This window comes from Periplaneta americana, chromosome 16 (assembly GCF_040183065.1).
Source record: "Periplaneta americana isolate PAMFEO1 chromosome 16, P.americana_PAMFEO1_priV1, whole genome shotgun sequence".
Taxonomy (NCBI): domain Eukaryota; kingdom Metazoa; phylum Arthropoda; class Insecta; order Blattodea; family Blattidae; genus Periplaneta; species Periplaneta americana.
This window is the reverse complement of record NC_091132.1, coordinates 42,680,547-42,702,725: the sequence shown is the minus strand read 5'-3', so window position 1 is coordinate 42,702,725 and position 22,179 is coordinate 42,680,547. Positions and strand designations below refer to the sequence as shown.

The following is a 22,179-nucleotide window of genomic DNA, read 5'->3' as shown; positions in this document are numbered from 1 at the left end:
AGAGGACTGAAGCAAAATCTGGTACATAGTCCGATCCATGGGAACAAGATATATCTTGCTATGGATAACGACTCACAGATGAAAATTGACAGCTAGGTTAGAATTACCTAGCTATTACGCTTAAAGTACATATCGTAATTCCATTTCATAAACATGAGAGATGTTAGGTTCTTACCGTAAAGTGAACGGTTTAATGAACTGCTTATTGCGGAAGATGATGCTAACAGAGGATATGTTTTGAAATGTGCGATTGTTAGGAATATGAGCTTTTAACGTCCTACAGCATCGGAGGTCTGATAGGTAGCTAATCCATTAACTTGAGAGATCAACTAGGTCACTCCCGTAAATTGCTCTTCCAGATTCTGAAGCCGATGGTCCAAATCCGTGCGTATGTTGGCTGCAGTAATAACGGTGGAGTTAATTTCCACTACGCTATCTCAGCTACACATTCTTGTAATGAAATATGGATGTCCAAATGTCGAGAATCTGTATCTGTTCTTTTTATTTGGGTTTTGTTTCATAACTCTGTAATTTGTGTGGTTTGTAAAGTTATTTAAACGCGTCCAATTCCTTTTTAGTTCTTACCTGGTATTTCATTTTCGATGATTTAGTTTTTTTCTCTCTCCAGTCTGCTACTGTAAATATCTAAATAAAATAGTATGAAATCTAAATGCATTCTTTACGATTTGAACTGCTGCCAGGAAGACAAAAGGCGGTTAGAAACGACAAAGAAAGCTTCTAATATAAAAAGGAGCATCTTATGCAGACCTCTGGAAAAAAAAAAAAAAACTAATAAAGAGACCAGTGAAGTGCTTTGTGTGGAATGTGGTACTGTATGGGTGCAGAAACTTGGTCATTATGATGAAGTGAAGAGAAGCGTAGGAATATATGAAATGAGGATATAGAGAAGAATTGAGCGTGTGAAATGTACAGACAGAATTAGAAACGAAGCTGTGCTAGAAAGTGGATGAAGAAAGAACAATGATGAAACTGATCAGGAAATGAAAAATGAATTGGCTGGATCACTGGCTAACAAGAACCTGCCTACTAAAGAATGGAAGGAATGGTGAACGGGAAAAAAGTTAGGAGCAGAAGAATATAGCAGATGATATACAACATTAAGATATAAGAATGATGTGTGGAGACTATAAGGAAGACAGAAAATAGAAAATATTGAAGAATTCTGGGTTTGCAATGAAAGACCTACCCTTGGGCAACACAGTATTAATTAATTAATGAACTTCAAAATACTGCAATACCTTCTTCATTTATAGCATCGCTTATTCAGTATTGAGTACTTTAAAGAAAAATAAGATCTTAAACACATAGACGTGATTGGTCTTTTTATCGGGGCCAGTGGTGTTATTCCAAAATACTTTAATACGTTTAGAAAACAATTTGGTTTACCTAAATCTTTAATATTATGACGTTGTCAAAATAGTTTTGAAAAAAAAATCATGTCAAATTTTAAATAATCATTTATATTCTTAAGATATATTTTAATTAGATTTTAGCATACATATCAATTTCTTTTTCTTTTTTTTTTGTTTGTTCTTATTCTACTTTGTATTTATATTTGTAAATCATATGTCAGTATAATGAGGCTTAAGAGCAGGCAGAAACAAAGAAAGAAACAAAGAAAGGAACAAAGAAACGAATAAAGAAACAAAGAAAGAAAGTAACAAAGAAACAAAAAGAAAGGAACAAAAAAGAAAGGAACAAAGAAAGAAAGGAACAAAGAAAGAAAGGAACAAAGAAAGAAAGGAACAAAGAAAGAAAGGAACAAAGAAAGAAAGGAACAAAGAAAGAAAGGAACAAAGAAAGAAAGGAACAAAGAAAGAAAGGAACAAAGAAAGAAAGGAACAAAGAAAGAAAGAAACAAACAAACAAACAAACAAAGAAACAAAGAAATAAAGAAAAAAGAAACAAAGAAAGAAAGGAACAAAAAAGGAAAGAAACAAAGAAAGAAAGGAACAAAGAAACAAAGAAAGAAAGCAACAAAGAAAGAAATGAACGAACGAACAAACAAAAGAAACGAACGAACTAACGAACAAACGAGCGAACGAACGAGTGAACAAACGAACGAAGAAACAAAAGGAACAAACGAATTAACAAATAAATAAGTAAACAAATAAATAAATAAAAATAAATAAATAAATAAATAAATAAATAAATAAATAAATAAATAAATAAGTTGTCCCTAACCATCCAGTCCAAATTCTCCCATCTCTTTTCTCTTGTAGTTATTAGTTTCGAGTCCAATCACTATTTTTCTCCCAGGTGGACACCATTTCAATATGATTCTGGATAACCTTTCTTCTTGCATTCTTCTGACATGTCCATTCCGATTCACGTAATAGCTTATAGCTCACATAATTTCCAACAAATACCGCACATAGATTATATCAACATTTCTGTCATAACGTTCAGCATAGCACAGAATACATCCTAAAAATTTCCCTCACATAATTATAAATGCACATAAAATGCACATAAATTACACCCTTATACACGTTAACTGAACTTCATTGCGGCTACAGAAGCACTCTCGGGGTGATGAATGCAAATAACGATCCGAAATTACGCTTGTGCGTAGGTTCGAATCCCCCTTGAGCCGATTTTGTTCCTTCCCGAAATGTTATATATTCGACCTCATCCCTCAAAATATAATTTCACTATTCCTCTAAAACTAGATAACCTCCTAATTGAGAAATTATTGATTAAAAAATTACCTTGCACCCTGCAAGAAAAAGGTGTCTAAAAACTAATATTTGTCGGTTGATATGATAGTGATTATTATGATTATTGCGATTATGATTATTACTAATCGTTCATTCGTCTAGTTTCTTTAGTGAAAATATACATACAACACGTACAATTAAGCGCGTGTGACCATCATCCGTCCACTTGAATTTGTACACCCCTGTCCAAGTACATGAATAATGGGGAGCTTGCAGTATCTCAAAATTCTTCTTGATCGTGATCCACAATACAATTCGTTTCCCCACCAAACTCTTCTCTTGACGAATTCCACTCATCTAGGAAACGTATGTCCATATAAAGAAGACGGTACATAGCTAGGAAGAAAATAACAGCTCTCTATTTAATGAACTGAGCACTTTTGGAGTACTTAAAAAAAGTTACAAAAAATAAGATGGACATGGAAACGGTAACAGAGTTGAATAACCTTTTCTTGCTTCCTGAATGCCCGACAAATTAGTTCGTAGGACTTAAGCATTTCTCTTTATTTTGTACAAACATATAGGGCTCGTTCTTGTTTGTTGCAGTATGCACAGAAACTATGCCAAGATCACTACAGAGGAAGGTTTTACGTTACCGTATCAGATGAAGTGAAGGATACATCCGTACTTGTTCATTCCTCTATCTATGTGATGCTTACTCGAGATCCCTGAGGGCTTCATTCAGCGAGAGGTGGAGTACTGGCCTTGCTTTAGTGCAAATTCTAGGGCAAGCAATAAATATTTCGAGAAACAAGAATACACAGAATGTTAACGATATAGGCTAAGCCGCCAATTCTCGAGCAAAATAATAATAATAATAATAATAATAATAATAATAATAATAATAATAATAATAATAATAATAATAATAATAATATAGAAATATTTGCTTCTAGTTGTAATTGTATGCTAGGAAAAAAATTGTTCTGACAAATTTTTAGTCTAAGTGAAATAATAGTTTAGAGTTGAGAAACTCGTCTGAGCAAGGTCACGGGCCACGAACCAATAGCCAATAGGTCTGACAACATTATGTAGCGGATAACTAGGGCTCTGATTTCTATGGCATCATTTTTATTCTGACCTCTCATTTAACAAATTTAAGTTAGATTAAACACGTTTCTGGATTTTCTGAACACGACGATCGGTTTTTATTGGTCATGTAGCCTAAATGGATATTTTACCATATTTTAGCATTAAGACATATTTGACCAAAAAATTGGATAATTCAATGGAAACGTAAAGCAAGTAATATATACTCATTCAAACAAATAATATGTCAATCTTCATTAAACTATGGTATTCACTTAAATTAAACCATTGCTTTCTCTGTTTTTAATAAATGGCGCTTGGCCCACTAGGCTCTGAACCCTTCATATGTCTTATTATTTCACAAGGACTCCAAATATTTTAATATTCTTCTTCTTTTTCTTCTTCTTCTTCTGCCAATACACAGTTTTGGGTCGTTTCCCGTCTGTGAACTAAAAATGGAATTGGTCCGTCCAATGTCGGTGAGGTCTGCCTAAATCTCTTCGTCCTCGTGGATGGTATTACAATAGTCTCTTTGGTAAACGATGTTCAGCCTAAGAAGGGGGTTTCTCCATTTACGTTGACTATTTCGTTTATATGACGTCATTCCATTTTTGACCAATGAAGTGTAATGAAATGTTGAATTCCAACCAATCTTAGTCAGACTTTGCGATAATTTTTTCAGCTAGATTTATCGCTATCAATTTATCGCATGGTCGTTCTTTTGTTTAGTCGTTGTCGCCAACTGTTTCCCCGTAAATTGATGATCATGAATACATTAAGATGCAACAACACGGTTAAACTTTTCTTTCAACTTTAAAGCAATGAATGCAAAATTGATATTTAATATTTTATAATTAATATATGTACGCAGTGAAGACGACATTCAAAACGTCGCACCATGTAGACACAAAATCTTCATGCATCTTAATTGAATGTACCTTTTAAACTTGATTCTTTTAAGATGCTTCCCAGATTGCACGCATACGCGTTTGGAATATTGAACTGTGTAGATGCAGCTTTAGTTCCGTTACACACTACAGCGAGAATGCGTTTGTCGAGCTATAAAAAATGCTTTCGCGTAGCACTGATTGTAACGGTCGAAATAAGACACAGCTGACATTGGCCCCGCTCCTACAGGTAATATAACCTATAAGTAGCCTATAAAATTGTATCTTGTGAATGAAACATTTAATACAAAGTCAGATGATCAAATTTATGTAACATCATCGCATATGAAACCCAATGACCTTGCATGGTAATAATCAGGTCTTTTCATCAAACTGCCTTCCGTATGGCGTAATAAAATTCGTGTTTTAATTAGGCCTATCTATGCAGAGATTGCTTCACTGTGTAGCAACATGTCTCGCTGTGAATACATAAGCTTTGTTATATAGCTGTCCCCACTGTTACTGTTAAATTAAATTATGATTTCAGCAGATAATGAAAATGTATTTATGTTATAATAATGAGAGAAAAGTGCAGTACATGTAATTAACACTGTTAAACCTGTATTTCGCTTTTCACAATTGGCATTACTGAATAATAACGTCGAATTTTTTTTATTGCAGTAATCGATAGTCATCTACTAGTATTTCAACTTCACAATGTCTGAATAGGTGAAGTATTCGTTAATAAACAATTATTAACATTTTGTGATCGAATTTTAGGGATATATTATTTACATTTTTATTTTATTCACGAAATAGTCCTAATAAATGCCACTCGAGGTCTGAGATTTCCCAGATAAATCCACTCGCTTCGCTCGTGGATTTATCGGCAAATCTCAGACCTCTCGTGACATTACTACAGATAATGTTGGACGTCTGTGGTCATCTCAACTTCCCACTGATTTCCTATGTCTTCGCTCCTAATGCGGTCCCGAAAGGTAACACCTGTCAGTGATTGTAGAAATCTCATTTGTGATCCGTTATTTCCTTTTGCCGCAGTTTAATTTGTAATTAATATGTACTTTTCATTAGAAACTGAATCTTTAAAACGGCCTTCTTTTACTATTTTAGGAATTATTGAACATGTAGTGTTTTACCTATAAGAAGAAATCAAAATACGTTACAGCACCATCTAGAATAACAAAATTATTTTGATCCAGGAACTAGAGAATGAAAGAAATATTGCGTACTTATATAATTTTCTTGCAAGTTTAATACTGAAAAACTGTGCGTACTTAGGACTTCATTCATCTGCTGTACTTGTGTACAGAGAATCACAGTGCTGCTTTCATTCTGCTTGCAATGCGTATGTTATCAAAGTAATTGCAAAGATCTTTCGTTCCGCCTCCAGATGGCCGACATATGGCGCGGCTGGAATGTGAATCCAGACAGGGACTGACTGAAGAACTTCAAGTGGCAGTGTGAACTGATCGTCGTCACACTGCGGCGTGACAAGTGAATACACACAAGTGATGCACATTGCACAGTTCGTTCCCCTCTGCCACTCAATTAATTGTAAGGACTGAGAGTTGATCGCTATGTCCATTCTGAGAGATGAATGGAGGGAAGGATTAGATAGCGTGGAAGTGAAGTAACACTGCAGATTTTGAGAGCGAATAGTTCACGTTGTATGTAACAAAAAAGTGTAATACCATATTGGTGGAAACTTAATAGTTTTTCTCAGAAAGAAAAAGTATGTTTTTCAAATGTTTAACACCCTCTTATACGGTAAAACTATTCGAATAGGATCGTGATTTTTGTCCATATCAATACGTAAAATAATAAAAAAAAATATGTATCCCTCTGGCATATTTCAATAGCGTGGACGCTTTTCGTGTAAATTTAATTTAAAAACCACTCAATCTGAAGTCAATGACCGATAAGAAAAGCTTGCAACATTGTAGCCAGTAAGGGGGGGTAAGAGATAGTTCACTGAGGTACATCTGAGTTCGCTGACCTTTACATCTGTATTACGAGAAGAAAGAGGGGTGTGTTAGCGGCGACGTTGCCAGACTCCTGAAACTTCAAACTTAATTTTCTAATTAACCGTGCATTTAATCACAAAATGTAATATAGGTTTTCTATTAATTTAAGCTTAAGTGTACTTTCTCGTCCATTTCAATATGCAAGGTTATTTCACTTCCATCCTGCATGTAATGCAGGGTTATATATTTTATGTAGGCTACTTCAGCAATTCTACAACTAAGATCGCCTCATTAAATCTTTATAATAATGAATGAATTGAAATACATAGAAGTCATAAAATCGGATTAGGGTGAAACAATTTTTTATATCAGTCAACCAAAATATCAAGTTTAGGTGGAGAAAAAGTATGGGCGTAAAAACAATAAAATGTGAAAAATGAAGTAAGATAGAAATTAGAATAAGACACAATTTTAGTTGTTAGTAGTTGTATAAATTGCAGCAATAGGTGGTATCTTCCCCAGGTATTTGGGAGAATATTTCAGTTCGGTATGTGTCATTTTAAAAATTAATTTCTCAATTAAAAGCAGAATTGAAAGCAAAGCCATAGATTTTGTGCATAAACGATTCAAACACATGTTGTATTTTTGTCCTGTAGCTTTCTCACTTCAGTTTTGAGTTAAAACCGAAAAATGTCAGTATAATTTCCTAGATTTATCTCATTAGGTAAAATGTTTAAACACAAACAAAACTATTTATAACACGCTTTACATATTATATCGGACAGAATATACAAAAAATACTTCCAGTGCTCGGGCAGGAGGAAGAGAAATTAATAACCCACGTAAAGTCTACATAGTCCTAACAAGTCAACAAGGCAGGCAAATAGGTAACTACAGGTGCCATAATCAACGGTAGCCTGTAGCATATCTTATGGAAGCGTAATAATACCCTCCTAAAACGTTGGACTGGCCATGCAGGATTCGAATCACCAATATCACTATGGCCTCCACGATCGCCAGACTTAACCCGCGACTTTTTTCTGTGAGCGTATACCAAAGACTTCGTGTCTCTCACAATCATGCCAGCGAGCATGAACGACCTGAAACGATGCATCACAAAAGCAGTGGAGTCAGTATCCGAGAACATGCTGGCATGAGTCTGGACAGAACTGGAGTCTCGACTTCTGTCGTGTCATCAACGGGGCTCAATTCGAGCCCTTGCAGAGAACAGTTAAAACTTGGCAGTTAATGCGTCTTTTTATGCTAATACAGTAGTGTTAAGTTTGCTCAGTTATGAATAAATCAGCTTCACTTTCGTACCATCCTTTTTGAATCACTTTGTATAATTTTAAGATAGAATAGATACTTACTTACAAATAGCTTTTAAGGAACCCGAAGGTTCATTGCCGCCCTCACATAAACCCACCATTGGCCCCTATCCTGTGCAAGATTAATCCACCTATATCATCATATCCCACCTCCCTCAAGTCCATTTTAATATTATCCTCCCATATACGTGTCGGCCTCCCCAAAGGTCTATTTCCTTCCGGTCTCCCAACTAACACTCTACTGGATTCGCCCATACGTACTACATGCCCTGCCCATCTCAAACGTCTGGATCTAATGTTCCTAATTATGTCAGGTGAAGAATACAATGCGTTCAGTTCTGCGTTGTGTAAAAGATGGAATAGATAGGGGAAAGAATTGATAGAATCTAGTGACGTTTCAGTTAGTGACAAATATTTTTATTTGTAATCGATTCGTTACAAATTGCGGAAAAAGAATTGTTTTAAATTTCTTAATCATATGCGTAGACTAAGAGGAAGGCAGAAAATAGGAAAGACTGGAGAATGCTAGGTTTGCGTCAAAGACCTGCCCTTGGCAGAATACTATGAATGAATGAATTTGTTTTATTGCCGGTTCGAGAATTGCTGCACCTGAATTATTAAAAATCATACAGATAAAAGTCCCTATATCTCATCTTTATTACATGCAGTGTTCATACAGTTTTACTTTATAACTCTGTCGATCTTAGCATAATGCTAAGCAACAAAGAACTTCTAAATAATTTATAATCCTGCCTTCAACACTAATCGCCTTTCAGAAATACAAAGGGTCATAATGTATTTCCGTTAGTTTTACATGCTTCATTCCTTCAAGTATGTGTAAAATGAAATTCACTCAGAGAAAAGGTTTCTGAGAAATTTCATTAAGTTAGTCCTTTGTTATAACCGACTAGTACTAACAGGAAGACATCAATTACACACAGCGAAATACGTATAACGTGAGAAACAAGATTATCCCCATTCATAAATCTACAATTCCACATGCGCCCTTTATGTCCTGAAATCAGTTATTGCCGAGACTTTAATGTGCATCTAACAAAACAAAGAATGACTGTGAAACGTCTACGATAAAGGTGTAATTGGTTACATAGGAATAGTTATATTTTACGGTGATGATTAGAGCCCGGATGTTTGGCAAAATGCCTTTTTTTACTGGGAAGTAAACCATTATTTTCATAGATATAAATGTGATTTGGGTAAATCAAAGTGATAGGGGCAATTTTTATTTTGCCCATATTGCCTTTTTAAGGTGTTTCTTACTAAATCAATAATAAATGCCTTTTCTTGTCATTTTAAAGCAATATTTCTGTTTATTTGCAATTTTCTAATTAACTGTAATATAATATGTATAAAACTTAAATACATGAAACAATGTCTCACTTTACTAACAATAGTAAGTAAATAAAAGTAATTTATTTCGGTGCTTGATCTGCTAATAATCGTGCTTTAATACATTACTATTGGTGTAATATGAATAATGATCGATAATACACAGTTACAAAATAATGTCATGTCTTAACGATACCAAAAATCAGCTTTATAATTTTAAATATTAAGCCCGTTCTCATAGACGTTGTCACGTAGCATTTCCAATTGTTTGTTTTCACATTTTCAAATCTTACTGTTACAATTTTGTGCTACACGTATTTATTATTGCATGAGAAAGAAATTTGAGTGAGGAACAGTCAGTTATTATCGGGTGACAGAAGGTATAAGATCAGTTAGATAGAATGCCTAAATTCACTGAACCACTGAAAAGTTAAACTCAAGCTTACGTTAGTGAATGTGTTGCCCACGTGTTGTCAACCGATAGAATAGTTTTGTTATATAAGTTTGAGAAAAGACAGTTAATCAATAAAAAAAGTATGTTACTTATAAGTCAACATGGTCAACTACGAAGTAAAAATATGTATGTATGTATGTATGTATATATGTATGTATTTATTTACACTGCAAGTGGGCAAGCACCCGGTGGCAGTGGTATACACAATTTGTTGATACAATTTAAATTTATTGTTAAAATATATTATGCCTTTTGAAAATTTATAATGCCTTTTTTTTTTCAAAACTTATTGCGCCTTTTTTTTAGTTTCAATGCCCTTTTTGCCCGCCTATTTTAACTGTTATAAATGTCTAAACATCCGGGCTCTAGATGATTTTAGTCTTTTAAATTCCCGTAAAATTGCTAAAAATTTCTGTCTTTAATGAAGTACAGACCGACTTTCTAAATGATAATATATGGGTTTCTGCAGTAGCCTATAGATGAAACAAATGGTAAGAGCAGTAGAAATTGACTTTTTACGAAGAAACGCGGAAATTTCCAGTATGGACGGAATGCAAAATGATATTGTTAGATGACGAATTCTGAGAAAGATGTGACTGACAAGATTGAGAATTTGAAGCCTCAATTGGTTTAGCCTCCAGATGCTTATGGATTATAGTAGGTGACCAAAAAACAAATGAACATCATCTGGAAGGAAGGAGCCCAGTCGCAAATGGAATGAACAGAGGATTAATTTGTTAAGAACCGACATCTGGAGGAGGTTACACAAGATCGGCAACTATGCAGACAGGAAATGGAAGACTGCGATTACCTGTATAAAAACCATACAAGTAGAATCTGGCGTCTTAGAAGGCTAATTTAAACTAATCAGATATTACCAGTTCAACTCTGAGAAGAAGCCTCGGAGTTTTCCTAACGCAAAGATCAAGATTGGTGTCCCATTTCCCTCTGAGTTAGTCTTACATCTTGTCTGATGCTAGTATGGACGTTCTGTTTGTTGTCTTTATTTCAAATTACTTTCACCGAAAAAAAAAAATATTAAAGAAATTGTTTCACTTACGCAATAAATGAAAACGATTACTTTACAGGCACTGCGAATTTAGTATTGCACTTACATTGTTTTACTTCAGAATAGTCTCGTCAATGTGCTCATTAAATGGTACAAATTTTGTTTACACCTTACATTTAAAAGATAAGCAGAGATGGCATACAGCCTTGCTGAAGCGGCAACCAACAAAACACACGTGTAAGGCATTCGATCGGCACAGGAAGGCGTTTTGCAAATTGGAAACTTACTTTTTGACTTCGACTTTAATGATTTTGAACCTCCTTCCGCACAAGCATTTAGGCTTGTAACTAGTTCACTGAAAATAAAATCTACAGGTGCACAGCTTTACATAGAACTACGTATGAGTGCAATCATATTATGTTAAGAGGTGCAAAGCTTTACTATGCTACATATCCGTAAGTAAAAAAGAGTAGCCTGGAGAGCAGGTCACATACCACACGGACAAGGCAGAGAAGTTGCCTATAGAGCATGGCGTTGCCACCCGAAGTTCCGGTACTTTCTGACTCTACTAGTATAACAGATTGATCAGCCTTCTACGCTTTGACGGCAACAATTTTTATCAATTTCACTACGCTGTCATCTAGCTACTGAATAGAAACTCACGTTATAACTTTCATTTCAATTGCATAGAAGAACTGTACTTTCATCTAGTGTGTGTGTGTGTGTGTGTGTGTGTGTGTATCCAATGCCTACCCACTTCACTTGCGTGATTCGAGTTCGGCATATTGCGGATAGATGGCAGAATTATGACCCTTTTTCTAGTTGTACACCACTTCGGCGGGTCACACTGTACATGATGTGTATCTGTGGAGAGTTATGTCGTGTACTAAGGTGAGTGTATGTGTAAGTGTTCGTGTAAGTGTAGACTTTCATCTAGTGGTTGTTCTCAATTGACGAGGCGATCCTGGTGGTTGTTCTTTCCCATATGTTAACGATTTTAACATTGTGATGGCCAATTTGTTATATTATATATGGTCAGGGGCAAAGGGAATACAATGAGAATGAGAAGAATACAAGGAGGACAGGAGAAAACAAAGCGGGTTTGCATTTTTATGCCTCCGCCATACCTAGTGAGGAGAAAGACGTAGTACTACATCAAATATTAAGCAAGAAAACAACTCACCCCTGGACACGAAGTCGGGACTGTCGGCGGGCTCGCGAGAGGCGTCGTTCTCCTCGTCGCTGTCGATGTGCGGGATGGAGCCGACGAACTCGAACATGGGGCTGGTCTGGATGGAGGTGTCGCGCTTCTCCACCTGGCCCTGCTGCTGGCACACGCACTGGCACGCACACACCACGCCGCTGTCGTCGTCATGGCAGCGCGGGCACGGGAAGGCCAGGGCGTCCAGGGGCACGCGCTCGATGGCGCGCTCCACGGACACCAGCAGGCTCTGCAGCAGGCCGGGCAGGTCGTCGGTGGCGGCCATCTCCAGCGCGAGGGGCGAGTCGAGGGAGCAGTCCGCGACGGCCAGGGGGCGGCTGCTCAGCACCGCCTCCCACTTCCACACGAGCGCGACCTCGACGCTCGGGCTGCCGCTGCTGCCCCGCACGCACAGGTAGCAGTCGCGGTTCCTCAGCAAAGTGGGGTCCAACTCGCCCAGCTGCAGCGACACCCCGCTGCTTCCGAGCGACAAGGGCCAGCCCCGCGGCGCTACCACATCTCCGCTCTGCGAAACAAAGTCAAACACTCGTCACATTCAAATTAACTCAGCATTTTTCTAACCCACAAGAAAGTGAATACGACAACTCTGGCATCTTCGATAGCCTCTATAGGTTAATTGATTTCAGCAGACGCCTATTCCACCATTAAACTTATCAACGTTTCACTTTACAGCAAATTTGCACTTTTTAGTGCAGTCTCTGTTCCACTATCACTTTTCAAAACTGGTTTGCGAAGCGAAAACTGAAAAGGAAAATGAGGAAACTTTCGAAACAAATTATTACTTTTACCCATCATTACACTAATTTTGAAAAGTGCAGTCATATGCTGATATGTGAACGAGATCCTTGCATACCATTTCGTTTTTAGTCACTTATTTTGTGTTAATAAAATTTTAAAAAAAAACACAACCAGATATCATCCAAACGGAAATAGAAACAACGTTCAAACGTAATTCACAGGGAATAGACAAACGCACCTACCGCTTGAGCTACGCCGTTGGCCGGCATACCATCTTCCAAGAAAATATTTAATCAACATTTTCCTTCCCATGAATCTCCAGTGGTCCCACACTTAGAGGGTGTCGATATCGTGTTCAGTCACATGGTACAGGAATAAAGCTATGCAACTTTGTCCTGGCCACCGGCGTGGTCCAGGTGTTAACGAAAGGGACTCATGCTTTGATGCTGCGTTAGAACGTATATTGTAAACATATTTCTTTACAAAAACATTAAACATTTATGAGTCTAGAAAGCATTAGAGCTTTCCTTGTACAGACCGATTATTTAGTCCCGACAGCTCGGCGACACGAAAGAGGGGAAGTAATAGGAGTAGTGCGTAGAGCTCCGGAATAGAGATAAGAGAGAACGCTCGGTAAAGGAATGCAGTACAGCTTAAATGTACTGGAAGCAAACCGCTCTACCGAACGCGTGGCATTCGATCGCTCTGAATGCAAGCAAATGACTAACCTGAACATCCTTTGGCGTAACTTAATGGACTCACCTGACCCAGGCGCACACTGTCTGCGACTGTCAGGACTAAATAATCGTACTGTACCTCTATGAAGTGCATGAGGAGACTTCTCTCTTTTACGTATCAGATACCAGCAACTGAGATGAAGAGTGGAGTCTAATCGGACTCTAATTAACTTGTAGGTTCCAATGCATTAAATTAATCTGGTCAACAATACAGTACACTATCTGACGAATGTCTTACTTGAAAGCTTGAGATTCGGCCTTAAATGCAGACTAATAATTCCACGTGACTATTCATGCCTTGGAACATTTTGTCGTATAAATATCATGGACCTAATTCCTCAGAAATATTACATGATGCAATAGCATTCTGTCAATGACCAAACCAGTAATAGAGATAAATGTGAACTTTAGAGGAAGTGTGGTGCTAAGGCAGAGACAATTAATTCATCAGATACTTGAATAGCCAATGTTGTAGCAGACTAACGGTGCTTCGGTTAAATAGATCCATAAATCCCTAACGCCACAGTATTACCCTTGAAGCTATTGTTTTCGATAGGAAGAGCTACGTCGGCAATGTCTTGAGTCTTAAATCGATAAATGGAGCCGTAACTAGCAAGTTGACCGTTAATTTTCTTAAACGGAAACATAAAGAATTGCAAAACAGTTTAATTTTCCTACTAACTTAGGTAAGAAAATGCCATGGTAACTGCACAGATTGATGCATAATATACTGTAGTCTGTAGCGCTTCGTACCTTTTAAAACATAAATCGAAAAGAAATAATTAAATAGATAATTTTTTCCTAATTCGCTAGGGAGATTCATAATAGACGGATTACATAACAATTTAGCGATTTCTACAAACACAAAGAGTTACAGTATTAAATGCATATTTGTATCGGAGCGGCAAAACTTAATAAAACCTTATAATTAAATGTTTCATATTCAATTAAGATGATTGTTCCATAGTTGTTCCTGCCCTGTATGTGCGCTTTTTGGACTTTTTTAGTTGGTTATTTAACGACGCTGTATCAAGTACTAGGTTATTTTGCAACGATGGGAGCATTTGCCATTAGATTAGCAGACATTCGCCTTACATTTAGGAAAAACCTCGGAAAAACATGCAATCAGCCCAAGAGGGAATCGAACCCACGCCTAAGCGCAACTTCTAATCGGCAGGCAAGCGCCTCAGCCGACCGAGCCACGCCGATGGCTTTCTGACGTTTGTGGATATTTCGACGTCAAGAACATATTTCATAAAATTTCTTGTACAGAAAACTATTTTCTAGTTTTCTCGACTTGGCAAAACATGTAACTCGTTATCGTTACTTCAAGGATGCGATAGTGATGTGGACGTTATTCTCATCGTGTTAAACAGATAATAAGTTTTGTCTCCTCACTAATTTTCTACGCATTATTTTATTTTTACGGACAGGAGAAACAACTTGGATGCTGAAAACATGAAAAAGATTATTAAGTTACACCACAAAGTTTCATATAGTCATGAACGAAAATTGTCTGTATTAAATTGCATAGATAATAAGGCAATAACTAAGAAATTACAGTGTCTGTTTTTCTTTAAGCCCAATAATTTGAATATTCCAATTATATGGTTACCGTTTTGTTTTTCCATGTGATCCCCTATTATGGAAAATACTGGTATGTCAGCTCCTCATCTTTTAGTGCATAAGTTATATAAATGCACATTTGGGAATTTTAAGTGCATATATTCATGCATATTTTAGAATTCTTAAGTGCATATTTACATTTATATTTTAGAGTTTTTACGATTTTTAATTTTCAACACTAAATTTATTTTAACTTCTATTGAAAGCTCAATTTGTAAAGACTGATGCTGCCTCTAATACATTACATTGTAGATGATTGCAAGTTTGTAGACTTCCGGTCTTATTAGTAAAGAGCGTATAATTTTTATACGACACGTATGCAAAGTTGGAACGGAAAACTGAAAACCCGCATTCGAGTACCAGTGTCGGAGAGAATTTTTCTTTGTTCTATCCATCCTTCATCATAAGGTAACGCAGAACTCCTGCACGGAAATATCATATGTACTTCGGTACATCATAATATTTCGTAAAGAAGTAATGACTAAACTATGATGTAGCTGTATAAGAGTTGTACTGTTATACACGACGTATGTAGTGATTATTAGTAAGGAATTTCCACACGACTTATAAACGAGCTATTCATTGTGTAAGTATAAGACAGTTAAACGTCGTATAAGAGTTTTTAATAGTAAGACCGATAGGCCCGTATTCATGGACATTCTTAGCGCGGGCTTTCGGTGGATAATCAGCGAACTAACGTTTTTCGTATTCATAAACCAGTGTCAGCGATATATGATATGAATCCTGTTTAGCACGCTCGTAGCCCGGGCTAGCGAAATGTATATGAATAGCACCCTTAGTGTCTAACGTAGGGAAACAGAACTCCAAGAAAAACCCCAAATAAGACTTCGTTCGCCAGAAGTGCCACTACGAATTTTTCAATGAAAAATCCCGATCCTGGCTCAGACCACTTGCGTAATAGGTAGGAGATAATATAGGCTAGATCACAGCGACTACTTCAACTTCATTACTTTGTTAAACCGCCACGTGACGTGTAAAGAAACGGCACAAACTCTCAGAAAAGAAGATTCTCAGGTCCCCTTGACAAGCAGCCTATTTGGGAATGCCGGTAGGCAGGTGTGCAGGAGAAGACAGCAGCTGCTGGTCAAGAACGCAGTAATGGCAACCAGAGCGCACTCACCCCACGACAGAAAAGATGCAACAGGACGCCCATATCTGTCCTTATCTCTCATAATGCTGACTTCTAACTTGGACACACGCATACGAATCTATGCAAATGGATTCAGTACACAAGCGGTTCCCTCTTCTCAATTCCTAATAATTAAGCAACACCTCGCCTCTGGAATTTTTTACCTAATACATCAGGCATTGCCGGACATTATCACAATTCAGAATAAAATTAAATTGGATTTTTGTTTGTTTTATTCTATGCTTTTTAAGTATTGTTAGATGTGTTGATTTGTGTTATTTCTCGAAATTTAAAATATAAAGTTTCTTGTTTATATTTGTTAATACCTTAGACTTGTTAATGAACTAAAATATAATTATGATACTTAATTATTCTTTAAAGTTTTTGTGACTGTAGATTGTAGGCCTATATATATATTTTGGAGTGAATTTGATTTGTTTATATAGTTTGATTTCTTTTCCTGTTACTGTAAAGGCTATAGCTCGCCTATTATGTATTTCTGGATGTATAGAAGAGAAGACCTAATGAACTTAACTACGCCAGAATAAATAAATAAATAAATAAATAAATAAATAAATAAATAAATAAATAAATAAATAAATAAGTAAACAAGTACGTAAATAAGTAAATAAATAGATAACAGATAAATAAATAAATAAATAAATAAAGAAGTACGTATATATATATATATATATATAGATAATACATAAATAAATAGTTAAATAAATAAATATATAAACAGAAAATAAGTAAACAAATAAATAAATAAGTTCGAGTACGAATGCAGTCTTTATTGAAAATACTGGTAAGGAATTAAAAATACAGGCTATTATAAACATGTGAGATATTACATTTTTAATTCAGCAGTATGAAATTAAAAATTCAAGTCTTATTTTCATAAATAGCCTACAACCATTCAAAAGAAGACGTAAAAAATACACAACTCTAAACTGAGATCTGACAGTACATGAGCGACCTAGGGGAGGATGGAAGGACCCTCTTCGACGTAGGAGAAAGCTTGTAACATCCTGATGATTATAATGATGATGATGATGATATTATTACATTATTTTAGTTGGTTATTTAACGATGTTGTATCAATTAGGTACTAGGTTATTTAGCGCCAATGGCATTGGTGATAGCGAGATGGTATTTGGAGAGATGAGGCCGAGGATTCGCCATAGATTACTTCACATTCGCCTTAAGTTTGGAGGAAACCTCGGAAAAACCCAACGAGGTAATCGGCCCAAGCGCGAATCGAACCCACGCCCCAGCGCAATTCGGGATCGGCAGGCAAGCGCCTCAACCAACTGAGCTACACTAGTGGCTATATTACCTTTATATTATTATTAATCCCCTTCATACCTATTAGAGCAAATATTTATCTGCTTTCATAAATAATTGCTGAAAATTACCGGTCTGCACTGTAAACAAGGTAACGAGCACTTCCATCAAATTCTGTTCTCCTTTACTATTTCATGCCAATAACTTAACTGACTGCAAATTTCTACGGAAACAATTCGTTAAATAATCAAATAAAAAGAAGAGCTATTGCGACATAATCAAGCATGTAAATAGTTAATTATCTACATCAGGTTCCCAATAACCGGTTTTCATGTTCATAACCGGAAACACTGCAACGGAAATGGAACGAGTTTTTGCTCCTACACTGTAATAAATGTGAGAAACTTACATTGGCCTTTATACTGCATTTTTGCATAAATCTATGGTATAACTCAACGTATAACTCATACCTCATAATTATCAACGTAGGACAGCTGTCTCTTGACTCATCGATAGTACGGACAGCGAAGGCAAGAGATCTTTGTCCTAACTCCGAGAACTTGTGTACGAGAATGCACAAAGCTTCCCGAGAAAAAAAAGTATCAGGTCATGGTATTTTACCTTTGTTAATTACTAGTTTCGGCTTAATATCCGCCATCCTCAGGTTTCTAGTGACTAGATGGCGGAGATTAAGTCGAAACTTGTTAATAACTAAAGTAAAATAGCATTAATAGTTTCAATTATAACACAGGAAAGTTTTTTTATAAGAAATTCAACAAATCTTTAGTAATGCAAGTGTTAAAAGCGTGTAAACAAAATGTATTAACGGAACTATCCCCGAACACGAGCTTTGCTCTTTCGGGGTATTTTAATGTAACGCTTTTATGTATATGTTATTATTAAATACAATCTAAATCTAAATCTAAAATCTAAATATTCCTACTCTCAGCGCATTTAGTACTGGCGGATAAAAGGTCAAACAATGGATTATATTTGCCATGCGTGCTTACCCCATTCCCGGATCATACTCCTTAACTAAACCGGAATTACCAGTGCTTCAGTGCAGTGCAGTGACTCCTGCGTGGTTTGTACAAGCAAAGCCACCGTTTCTGGCGCATGAAATAAGTAATGGGAACATTGACAGCGTGTCTCTTATCTCTGCCAGAGTGTGTAAGCGAGAAAGCTGACAACTGTGATTGGCAGATTTCTGACGTGACGTGTTGGGTGGTACCGTTCTCAGCTGCTTTGGCAACAAATGCTCACTGACTGGCTTTTTACTCAAGACACACGCCAAAAAGGCTAGCACTGGCTGTACGTGACCTTGATCCGCCAGCTCGAAATGCGCTGTGTATAACTACATGTGCTCATCGCCATGCTTTACACAACTATGGTGATAATGGCAGTGTGATATGGAATGGTGATTATATAATAATGGTGATTGAGAAATGACAATGAATTTAAGATTGAGACTATACCGAAACCCTCCCACTCAGGGATGTAATTGTCTACATGTCTTCCTTTACGCGCCATAATCTACGACAGGGCTTCCAAGTATTGTTTTCCTTCCAAAGAAGCTATGCAAGTGACTTTTTCATCCTTAAAAATACATTTCATCTCAGTAGGGTTTAAATCTGCGAACTTTTGATTCAAATGTATCATAACCTATAAATTACCGAAAATTAAGATAGTGATGATCAGGGAACGGATTTATATGGACTAAAAATATATGAAATATGTAAATATATATGTAGTTATTTTTACCAAAATATGGAATTAAATATGGATTTTTACCAAAATATGGAATTAAATATGGACTTAAAATTATAAAAAAATGACTATGTACGTTAAATATTGGTACATTTTAATCAAACTAAACAAAAAATATAATGGACGTACCTTATCTTCCAATGTAGTTTCAACAAAACACAATTTTTATTGTCTGTTACCATAACAATAGGTTACAAACATTTCTTTCAAGTGCTGAAAAGTGAATCTTCTTCTATTGTCTCTGAGGATAGATTTATACTGACTAAAAGAGCGTTCGACGTCACAAGAAGTAACTGGTACATAATTCAATTTCACAATGTCTGCTGGGGATAAGTCCAAGTTAATCTTCACTGTTGATTCACCACTCATCACAGCAACAACCTTTTGTAGTTCTTCATATCCAGGGTTTTTTGAAAGTACAGTGTCCACCTTAGCTCTTACTGCATCTGCAACTTTACCTCTACCACGATTCAGTTGTTCCACAGTACTATTTATAATTTCAAAACTTTCAGATAGTGAAAGGTGCCTATTTTGGAGACTTTTGAGCGTTTTTATGATGCATGAAAATGTATGCTGAATGTGAGCTAAGTCATTCTTCACACTTATGTCACAGGTAACTGTTTTCGCAGTATCAATTGAGACTGCATCTTCAGAGTCCAATGCAAGGAGAACATTGTTAATAGAGTCTATATGTTCGGCATAATATTCAACTGCTTCTAGCCATGTACCCCATCTAGTTAAAATTGGCTTTGGTGGCAATGGAATTTCAGGGTACATTTCTTTCAACACGTTAACTCTACTGGGAGCTTTGAGAAATACTTTTTTCACTGATGAAATCAACAAATCTACTTTAGGGAAATTGTCTCTGACCACTTCTGCCACACGATGAAATGCATGCGCCACACAAGTAAAATGAGTCAATTTAGGATATACAACAGATAATGCTTGTCCAGCTTTGACCATATAAGGGGCAGCATCGCTAATAAAGAATAACACATTATCGTACATAATACCCTTTGGCCACAGGATACCCATAGCTTCGTTGAACAGTTTAACTATAGTTTTGTTATTGCACTTTTCTAGAACATCACAATGTAAAAGAATTCGTTCAGAATATTGTTCACTTAACAAACCGATAACTACATTACCAACAAGTCTACCTTCTTTGTCGGGAGTCTCATCAATGGAAACCCAAATTGAACTATCTTTAATTTCATCTCTTATCTTCTGTATTGTCTCATCGTAGATGGATGGAGCATACGTCTTCCTAAGTGTTGACTCATCCGGGATTGTATGTTGAGTATATTTTTCAAGGAATTCCCTGAAGACCTTATTCTTTAGTTTGTAGAGAGGAATATCAGCAGAGATGAGAGAATGGCACAGGTCGATGTTAAACTCAGATCTTACATTCGATGTTGTTGGTTGTGTTAAAAACAATTGTCTCTGCTTGGAATTTAGTTGTTTGTTGGCCTGATGTTTACTAGTTGTAATGTGTTGTTGCACCAGGAACTTTTGTGTAGATGATACTGCACACTGACACAAATTACAAAATAATATTTTATTGTCAGTTGATAAACCATCTTCTTTAAATTCTGAAATGTAACTTGTTAGTTTTGATTTTAAATTGACTGAATGACGTACTTTTGGCATATTTACCGTCTTTATAGTATGATTTACAAAACTGAACCTATGTGTACTCTGACTGGCATTTAACTGTTGAGCTGCACAACTGAAGTCTGTTAAAAATTTTAAATTAAATTAATACAGTTTTGTAACTTACTTTCCCATTGTTGATAGGACTGCTAATTTTCAAATAACTCTGATGTTAAAGGGATTACTGAACATGTGTTTAAATCTCTATTGTTGAAATGTATTTTTAAAAGTTAATGGAATTTTGTTTTGTTTTATTGTTAAACCTAATATAATATGGACTGTTTTATATAAAATATGGAAAATATATGGAAATTAACGAAAATATGTACTAAACTCTAAAATATGGAAAAATATGGAAAATAAAAGTAGGATTTTTCAACCCTACACATTGTGAAACATAAAGATAATGCAAAATATAAATTATATTAGCTTTATAAGTAAATATGTATTTACATATAAATCCTTTCCCTGGTGATGATGATTAATAATAATAAAAATATCGTGATATCAATAACAGCCTAAGATTGTTTGCTTTATTTGCAGATAATAAGTGGAAACATTCTAAAAAGATCGACAAAAAATCATTTCGAATCCAGATTTCAAACATTAACAATTTTAAAACATTAATCTAAATTCTAAATAATGATCGTATAACCGGAATAGATATACAACAACAAAAATTAACGCAGTGCGTAAATACTGAAAGTTTTATTGCAACTGCAGTAATTACGAATGGAAGTGTTTACTCGAAAATCCCAGTTGATTCACAATCTGTTTAAATTACCACAAACATCCCACGCGTATCCTACAAAACAGATAGGACAGAGGTCACATTAAGTTCACATGTGGGTCATTTCCGATAGAAGTCGCCCATTTGCGTTCTTATCAATGTCAAGTGACGACAGGACATTTACACGAACCAGTTCACTCACGAGAGAATTCCAGTGTCATAAGAGGAATGTCCCATAAATGTGCGTATTTAATAACATGTTTCCTTACAAGGCTTTTGCGCACGCTCTGTTCTGTTCAATGAAAAATTGGGGATGAGGTTTGGCAACGTTGCAACCTAAACACTGGCTTGGCAAATAGAAAAGAGGAAAATAAGAAAAGCATATGAGGTAAAGAGGACGAAAGAATGTGGTAATAATTAGAGGAAGACAATGAGAAAGGAATGACAAAGGAAAGAAGCAGAAAAGAGACAAGGAAAAGCAGTAAAAGGAAG

The 22,179-nt window shown here is 36.0% G+C and overlaps 1 protein-coding gene across 1 annotated transcript in view; it reads right to left on the bottom strand.

The window, feature by feature from the left end:
* Positions 1-22,179, bottom strand: part of LOC138716143 (puratrophin-1-like) — a 1,133,117-nt gene that overhangs the window by 671,869 nt on the left and 439,069 nt on the right. Inside the window, exon 2 of the mRNA XM_069848962.1 lies at positions 11,964-12,507. Coding sequence (XP_069705063.1) covers positions 11,964-12,267 — 304 coding nt within the window. The 5' untranslated portion in view covers positions 12,268-12,507. The remainder of the gene's footprint in view (positions 1-11,963; positions 12,508-22,179) is intronic.